The 9,778-nt window shown below is 41.2% G+C and overlaps 1 protein-coding gene across 1 annotated transcript; it reads left to right on the plus strand.

The window, feature by feature from the left end:
- The first annotated feature begins 658 nt into the window (after positions 1-658).
- galr2b (galanin receptor 2b) lies at positions 659-9,577 on the plus strand. The gene is made up of 3 exons (XM_035766756.2): positions 659-832; positions 5,389-5,783; positions 7,427-9,577. Exons 2-3 carry the CDS (start codon positions 5,410-5,412, stop codon positions 8,178-8,180), a joined length of 1,128 nt encoding a protein of 375 aa, XP_035622649.2. The 5' UTR covers positions 659-832; positions 5,389-5,409; the 3' UTR covers positions 8,181-9,577.
- Positions 9,578-9,778: the final 201 nt, after the last annotated feature.

Raw genomic sequence — 9,778 nt, forward strand, 5'->3', positions numbered from 1 at the left:
AGTTTATAAAAGCATAAAGCATAGCCATATTCCCTAACGTTGCAACTTGATCTCACAACCAAACAATTAATATAACACCCTTTTCTGAGTTCACGAGTTCAAAGCCCCTAAAGACAAGCACCCCCAACACATTAGTGAGAACAATCCAAGAGAGCTGTATTGAGCTACTGTTCACAATAAGCTACCAGTCAAAGTTGCCCTAATGATGAATTTATGGAAAACTTTGCACCACAATTAATAGCTGATGAGTTCCAGCCGTAGTGCCGTAGTCTGGGTCCAGCAGGGGCTTGACTCATTGACAATATTACTTGAGGTTATTCCTTTATCCTACCAGCTGATAATAAAAAGTGGTTGTTATGCCTTGCTCCAGTACGGACGGTAGTGTGTAAAACACAATGCACTTCTTCTGCAGTGAAGTGTGAACATTCAATTACATGTGGAGGAGGAGCTTTTGTGAGAGGGGGAAAGGGAAGGGTTGAACTGAGAGAGAGAGAGAGACAGAGACAGAGAGAGAGAGGGAGGGAGAGGAAGAGAGGGAGAGAGAGAGAGAGAGAGGGAGGGAGAGGAAGAGAGGGAGAGAGAGAGAGAGAGAGAGAGAGAGACAGAGAGAGAGAGAGAGGGAGGGAGAGGAAGAGAGGGAGAGAGAGAGAGAGAGAGAGAGAGATCCAGGCAGAATATCAATGTGCAACGGAGGAGAGGGAGGAGAGAGAGAGCTCAGGCTATGGAGCAGATATTAGCATGAGCAGCATTGTTTTTCTGTTGAGGGTAGCAGAACACAACAAACATAAACAGGACATTTGAACAACGGATATATCGTTTGCCAGTCATCCTGGTAAGTAAAGATCACCCCAAATGCATCTACTTCTAATTTGCATGATGTGTCTACATTCATACACAAACACCTTCAAATATTTATAAAGCAATTATTCTAAAGGTTTCACATGCATTTACCATGTACCATATTATGTTTTGAGGAGGTGTATAACAGACGACCACTGAAATGTGGGATGCTAGATGGAAATGACCTACTCTTACTGTTGCAATGAGAATGGGCTTCAGAAGTTTGGTTACATGTTGTCTGTGTCTTCACCTTCATTTTGTTTAATTACATTTGTTCATTATAAACATATTTATTCCACTGAGCTACACTCACCGGACAATTTATTAGGTACACCCATCTGGTACCGGGTCGGACCCCCTTTGCCTCCAGAACAGCCGGAATTCTTTGGGGAATTCTACAAGCTGTCAGAAACGTTGCACAGGGATGTTGGTCCATGCTGATCTGATGGCATCAAGCAGTTGCTGCAGATTGGCCAGCGGTACATTCATGCTGCGAACAGCCCATTCCATCTCATCCCAAAGACGCTCTATTGGGTTGAGCTCTGGGGACTGTGCAGGCCACTCAAGTAAACTGGACTCACTGTCATGTTCCATGCGACGTATTTCCACTCCTCAGTTGTCCAGTGTTGGTGATCACATGTCCACTGGAGCGGCTTCTTCTTGTTTTTAGCTGAGTGGAACCCGGTGTGGTCGTCTGCTGCAATAGCCCATCCAAGGAAAGGCAGAAAATCGTATGTTTATTTTATATCCCGTCATTTACCCTCCTCTTATTGTCCAACACTGCTGTAATTCCAAACAAAACCATCATTATGACTCAAGACGAGAGGTAAATTCTGCATCCTCTCCAACTGTTGGTTCACACAAGCTAAGGGATTAGCTCGATAGCTCTTCTAGCTCGTCCTCTCTGCCTGCCTCTCAGGCTGGCTGTCATGCTACTCTTCCTGTCAGCCAGCTCCTGCTACTCAACAGACATCCCACTGCAAAACTCAAATGACATGTATGTCAAGATTGTTTCCCCTTGAGAGTTCAGCTTGCTGAGGGTGAGGAGAATCTGGGCTCTGACTCTTGACAACAGGAGTGATGAGACACATCTTGGAAATGGAATATAGACAGTAGCAGTAAAGCTAAAGTGGTAGGCTAGAGAGCATTGATTTAAATACCAGAACGACTTACTTATTGTCTCATACAACTCCATTGAGGATACCTCAGAGTTTATTAAAAAATAATTGGTGTATTTCACATAACCGCCCTTCCTCTTTTGGTAATCGGCCATTAGCCAGTTTGCTTTTTCATTATTATTCAAGGTCACATATTAGCAATATGTGAGGAACATTGATTATGAATGTGACGTTGTGTTAGGAAAATCTATGCTTTTATTATCGGATATATTCAATTTAATCCTGTTCTCCAAAAACCTAATTTACATTAAAAAGGCACAACACTGTACATGTTGTTGTGGTACCACAGCAACAGCAAAGTAGAATGTGATGTAAAATTATTTTCTTTTTTTTGTATTTGATTATTGGAGATTTTAGGTATGTTTGTATGTGCTCATTCCACTATGTTTGCTTCTTTGTGTTTGTGTTCCCAGGTTACGTCAGTGTTTGCCACTGTAATTTTCATCTCCCAGATATTCCAATTAGATTTCATATGGAGTCTGTCAGAGATTTAATAGGAGGTAGAAAGAGACTGTTTCCCATTTCTACGAGCCAGAAAGCATTCAGTGAATGAGACATTTTAAAAGGGGTTTCCTGTATGCTGTGGTACTGCTCCAAGGCCTGTATGAGAAATATGTAAGAAGAGTCAACCATAGTAGTACAGCGCCCCTGGAGCAAATTAGGGCACATCGACAGATTTTTCACCTTGTCGCCTCAGGTTTTCCGACCAGCAAACCTTTTGGTTACTGCCCCAACATGCTAACTCCTAGGCTACGTCAAATACCTGACTTTCAGCTGATGTAGTAATAATTTGACAGTGATTTGACAAAATATGACTTTTAAAGCTTTCATGATCCCTATATTAACCCGGAGATCAAGCCAACAGCGTGCAATGTAAAAGGTGGGAAAGGCAGGATGCTGCACAATGACAAATCACCAGATGTACTTTCATATCACCCTTAATTTAGCATGACTTATGAACGATTTGGGAAGAATCTAAGTAGTTCGTTTTAAGACGATTTTGTTATTTTAAAGTGGGACTTGAATCCTCTGCCACAAATATGTAAATCTGTAATAACAATAATGTCATATCAGATCAAATGTTTCGGCCAATTAGTTGGCCGAAACAATGCTCTCTGTCATGGCAATTTAAAGTTGGTTACAGCAGCTGTTGTTATGACATCTGACTTGTCATGTTCATGGTACGGTAGAGATCAGTCAGTCCTGTGCTGGATCAAGTCCAGTTTGGTTATGAGGAGTGATGGGTCTGGTGTAGGCTGATGGAGATCTATGAGGTGGAGGTATATGGCGGTACAGCTCTGCTTTGAGAAATATGTGTTTTCTAAGAGCTGTCAAATTTATGCTAGACAAGTACCATCCAAGCCAACAGATTTATTGTAACCTATTTTTCCTGTGGTTTAATGGTATAACCGCTAACAAATCTCTGATAGGTTTTGGACCTCAGTGGAGGTAGAGAAAACTAGCTTAACTGAAACCTACACAATAACTGCAAAATCTACAACACCATCAATGTTTTACTCCTTTCATGATAGATCCCAATAGGGACATACTATATCTCAGAGGGGGAAAAAAATGCAAAAATATGAATTACAGTGAGTGAAATGGTGGATTGCACAAGCAGCTTCTGCTGTATTTTGGAGGATGAGCCATACTCTGTCCAGAGTGGCACTTACAGCAAGTGCCAATTTACCAACACTCATCGTTGATCCAACATGAACATTGAACAGGAAAAATAGAGTGAGAATGGTCCAATGACGTCAGTAGGCATGGTACTCATATATAGACTGATTTACTATCTGCATGGGGTTAGGAAGTACAGTATGTATTTTTATTTCTAGTTTAGTTCACAAATAAGATAATGACTGCAGAACTGTAGACTCAAACAAGCCTCCACTGTATAGGCCTACCTTAAGCTTTCATACAGTACAATGTAATCACTCTCATACTAACAAATCCATCTCTGCGTCATCTGTCATGGTTTCATCTGAATCTGCATTTAAATAATATTAGTGATTGTGTATGTGTGTCATGTCATTTCAACCATTTCCATTAAGACGGGGACATCTTTGAAACGTTATTGAGGCACACTCCAAAGCCATTGCGCTGGCAGGCCTACTATAATCACATGTGATCTGATATCCTGATTTCGTCAGTATGTAAAACTTGTTTCCCAAACTCGTTTTTTTGTTTGTTGCCCTAGCACTATTACAGCTGATTCAAATAATCAAAGCTTAATGAGGACTTGATTATATCAGCTGTGTAGTGCTAGGGCATCAAACAAAAAGTGTACCCCTTGGGGTCCCAAAGATTTCTTGATTTACTTATTTCTATGCACATGATTTATTGAGACATGTCCATCAGAAAGCAACATCTCTCCCTACTCATTTTCTTACTAGACCTTGCTGCTGGCATGGCTTAGCAGCCAATGGATGTGTGCATCTTCATGCCATGCAAGAGGCTAACCAGGTCACTTTGGGTGGGAAGGCTACGGAAAAGACACAAGTGGAGTGGACAGGTCTGAGCATGCACCGGCTCCCTGTTATGAAAATACATGGTTGTCTTTTGTTTTCTTCTCCGCAGCTCTGGTGATTGTTGACGTGGAAGAAAAAACATTTCACCTTTTCCTATTCAATCGCCTGTTAGCACAAGAGCCTGATGACAATAGAGCTGGAGTGTTTCTCACACTGTGTACTGCATGCTGTGTTCTGTGTTGACTGATATATTCCCCTTCCACATAACTAGTGAAGCATTAGATTAGCTATCATACTTGCTATGGGTAGTGTTGTATATTGGAAGGAATTCTATCGGGTCGGCTTTGGTCTCACAATTCTTTCATCAGTCCCACTGAAACCAGCATCAAACTATTGTACATGATTAATTTGAAAATACCATGGAAGCATAGTCTGTTGGCTTTTCTGAACACCAGCCTTTGACTTCAGAACTATTTTATCTCTCAATTGCTGTGGAACCATCACTCATTTCTGCAATGTCACTGTGATTACAGCATTACTAGGGTGACTCATGATTAAATCTATTAGGAGTACATTTTTATCCTCACAGTTGGAACACAATCCACCGTTCTTGTAAAATAACACATCCAAATGGAAATAGTTGCTCAAATTTGCGCAATGTAGGGATTCGGGACATGAGACATAATAGAAATTGTAGTGTTATGAGAACCAGAAATATTTAATGAACTTTCCTACCTATCCTCGTGGTTTGAACATTTGAATGAATTGGTTTTAAAACATTTGTGAATCCATACGTTCAATAATGATCCGTCTTGTGTTCCCTAAAGTCCCTGTAGCCCCATTGCATTCATAATTCAGCAGCATTAAACACATCATGTACTTCTCTTATTCTTTTACAGAACTTATAAAGTACTCCCAAAATGTCAGATCTGGAAGACTTCAGCAAAACAGCAGGGCACTGGAACACATCGGACAGCTACCAGCTGAATCCCACCAGTGTGATCGTGCCCGTGGTGTTCTCGCTCATATTCCTGCTGGGCACTATTGGGAACAGTTTGGTCCTGGCCGTCCTCCTCCGCAGCGGCCAGGTGGGATACAACACCACCAACCTGTTCATTCTCAACCTCAGCGTGGCCGACTTCTTCTTCATCATCTTCTGCGTGCCTTTCCAAGCCACCATCTACTCCCTGGAGGGCTGGGTGTTCGGCTCCTTCATGTGCAAGGTGGTCCACTTCTTCATCAACCTCACCATGTACGCCAGCAGCTTCACGCTGGCCGCCGTCTCGGTCGACAGGTATGTACGCTGTAGCTCTTGTTCGCTAATGTCTCATTTTACGTTAAAATGTCAAAACATTGAAATAATCTATACAAATATTTCTACATGTATACAGATTCCATAATATCTTTATTCTAATTTTGGCTTAGTAATTCTTTCTCTCTTCAAGGAGCTGATAGGAATAGACTTAATTTGTGAAATATTTTGTCATTTTTATTCGGCTGAGTTCTAACCTGCACATAACCTGTGCAGCATCTCTGAAGGTCGATGCCAATTAAAGTACAGAGTTCAAGGTCACTATTTCCCTCACCACATTAAAGTCCAGCACACTTCCTCTCTAACCTATACTGTAGTCATCCATTGGTCATTATTACAAAATAGCCTTGACATTTTCACAGAGCATAGGTAGATAGGGAGAATGCTAAATCAGGTATTTATTTTTTGTCAACCCTGTTGGTCATGTTAATGAAACCCAGTATTCATGTGATCAAGGGAAGGGCATTTCATCTGTATTAAAATGTGGAAATGAAAGAGTAGGTCTTGACCTGAAATTGAGGCTGAATCTGTGATTGAGTACAGTAAAAGACCAATAATGTGTTATCCCTACATGAAATGGACATATTCTTCTTTCCTGCATAAATGGATGACTTTTATTCTGCAGGGCCCTCGCTATGCTCAGCCCAGTGAAAATACCTGGTCTTTTTTCCCCCTACATTAAATAAGGGATCAGAAACCCTGGTGTTGTTTACCTTTTGGAGGGGGACATTCATTTGATAGATGTCCTCTATGTGAACAATGAGCATCCACTCAGGCTACAGCTGAGACCTATGATACCCAGCAGCAATTATTTCACTGCCAGGTTGGGATGAACAATATACACACACACTGATTGCCCTTTCATGAGTTCCATTTGCAGCACCAATGTGCCGCTTTTCTATTAAGACCCAGAAGCAAGCGGTCATAATATCTGTATGTCTTTGTGCAACACAACAGTAAAACAATTAATTCCATTTAGAAGGTCCCAGTTGACTTGCAATTACACATATAAAGCAAACAGCATACAATGAGTGTACAAAACATTAGGAACATCTGCTCTTTCCATGAGACTGACCAGGGGAATCCAAGTGAAAGCTATGATCCCTTATTGATGTCACCTGTTAACGCCACTTCAATCAGTGTAGATGTAACGCAGGAGACAGGTTAAATAAGGATTTTCAAGCCTTGAGAGAATTGAGACGTGGATTGTGTATGTGTGCCATTGAGGTTGAATGGGCAAGACAAAATATTTATGTGCCTTCGAATGGGTATGGTAGTAGGTGCCAGGCGCACCGGTTTGTGTCAAGAACTTCAATGCTGCTGGGTTTTTCATGCGCAACAGTTTCCAGTGTGTATCAAGAATGGTCCATCACCCAAAGGACATCCAGCCAACTTGGCACAACTGTGGGGAGGATTGGAGTCAACATGGGCCAGCATTCCTTTGGAACACTTTCGACACCTTGTAGAGTCCATGTCCCGACGAATTGAGGTTATTCTGTGGGCAAAATGGTGGGTGGGGTAAAACTCAATATTAGGAAGGTGTTACTTAATGTTTTGTACACTCAGTTGATTCATGGCATTATGTTTTAATGGAATGTGTAACTAAGTCTTTCTGTTTGGTCTAGGTATCTGGCCATTCGCTACCCTCTTCGCTCTAGAGAGTTGAGAACGCCCTGTAATGCCGTGGTTGCCATGGTAGTCATCTGGGGACTATCATTGATCTTCGCAGGACCATATTTGAGCTACTACGACCTCATAGATTACGCCAACAGTAACGTTTGTGTTCCAGGTTGGGAGGAGTACAACCGCAAGGTGCTGGACACGTGCACCTTTGTGTTTGGTTATGTGATCCCTGTGCTCATCGTGAGCCTGTCCTACACCAGAACCATCAAGTACCTGTGGACTGCTGTGGACCCTCTGGACGGGATGTCAGAGTCCAAGAGGGCTAAGCGCAAAGTCACCAAAATGATCATCATCGTCACAGTGCTCTTCTGCATATGCTGGCTGCCCTATCATGTGGTGATCCTATGCTATCTGTACGGAGACTTCCCCTTCAACCAGACCACATACGCATTCAGGATCCTCTCTCATTGCATGGCCTACGCCAACTCCTGCCTCAACCCCATTGTGTACGCCTTGGTGTCCAAGCACTTTCGGAAAGGCTTCAAGAAGGTGTTCAGCTGCATTCTCAGTAAGAACGGCAGGAACAAAGTGCATGTGGTACATGTAGCCAACACAGTGCCTGGGTTCCAGGCGGGGTCCACAGAAGTGTCACAAATGAATGAGGACAATGTACGACAAAATGACTGTGAGATGAGCAGCCGGCCCATCGCCGAGCCGAGAGAAGCAACTATAAGCCATTTCCAGAAACAGTCTTGAAAGATGAGGCCTATGGTAAAGGACTGTGCAGATTGCCTTATCACAAAGACTTTGTATTCCAACCTCAAAGGGAAACTCACTGATGACAGTATTTGAGATGGTGACAAATGGGAATTTGATGAGAGGGTAAAGAGAGCATGATCCTTAAAGAAACAAACGTGAGAATGGTTCAAATATATAATTTTAAATTAGAATAGTAGTCATTTAATTTATTGGTTGCACCTATGTTTCATCACAATATTGGTTTGAACATTTGTTTTAGAACTGATGCCGACTGAGCATTCTACTCTATGCATATTATCAATGAGCGCTGAGGAAGATATCATCAAGTGCATTACAATGGCTTGGAAATACAATTACATTTCAAAATTAGGCAAATAATTAGTAGGATGACCTTTTGTCATCATTTTGATGTCATCAGATGGACTTGATAAATAACGTTAGCTAGCAAGCTAAGATTGAGTGGAGATCACTGGATTTTAGCTAGCTGAGTTTAGCATTGCTAGCTATTTTTGACAAACTTTGCTAGTTAATGACAACATTACCCTCTGTCTAAAGTACATTTTATGAAATGATAATGATGGCAGTTTGAAGTTGTTTCCTACTAAATTTTTTCCTACTTTAGCAACGTCATTGTAATTTAGATGAAGCAGTCATTACCCTCCGTTCAGAATGACTGGGTTTATCACAACTTTTGGGCACCACTATGGCAGAGGGCGGCTTGAGAATGCTCATAACAACGGCATGGCGCGACCAAGTGATGTAGGTGCAACCTATGAATAGGATATGTGTTCAAATGTATTAGGCTGGTGGTGTTATCTTTTTTCTTTGCACATATTTGTATTTTTTGCATGTTTCTCTCTGATGTTTACTGCACTGTCACTGAAGAGTTGTGTTGCTGTTGTAAATGCCATGCTGCTAACTATATTATCCTTTATGACCTCTATTCACTTGTATTAGCTAATCTGTCTGTTAAACTCTATGAAGTCAACGTTCTCTTTTCTCTGTTTCCTTTCTTCACTTTCCTGGTTTCCCCTTTTCTAGTCGAGTCTCCTTAAAAGCTTGTGTACTACCTCACTGCTGTGTTAAACTACCCTCCCTCCCATTTAGAAATTCCAAGAAATGCAATTTTCCACCAGCAGGACTGATTTTCATGCAAAAGGCCAGAATATATATATTTTATATTTAGAACTGCCCTTTATACCTGGTCATTTTGTCAAAATGCAATGTGCTTTCTGTATGATTTGTTTTTGCCTTTGTGACACTTCCTTATGTCTGTACTTTATGCTCTTCTCTAACTTGTTTATGTGTATTGGATGAGATTATGTATTTGGTTAAATATTGGCTCAACATTTTAGAAGTGGATGTAAATATCAATGATCAAATAAAATGTTTTATGTTGCAGTATTTAATGCTATTATTGGTAACATATCTAACTCTAATCCAAGCTTCATGTGCACAACCCGGTTCAACCCTAAACCTAGACATATCCTTATGTATTTTTTATGAAAGGTACGTTCATGTAAAGTAGCTATTCATAAGCAATTTGTTTAAACTAAGATGAGCAAATATTGTGTGTTCTAAACATTCAAGGTCTA

This window comes from Oncorhynchus keta, chromosome 32, assembly GCF_023373465.1.
Source record: "Oncorhynchus keta strain PuntledgeMale-10-30-2019 chromosome 32, Oket_V2, whole genome shotgun sequence".
Lineage (NCBI taxonomy): Eukaryota > Metazoa > Chordata > Actinopteri > Salmoniformes > Salmonidae > Oncorhynchus > Oncorhynchus keta.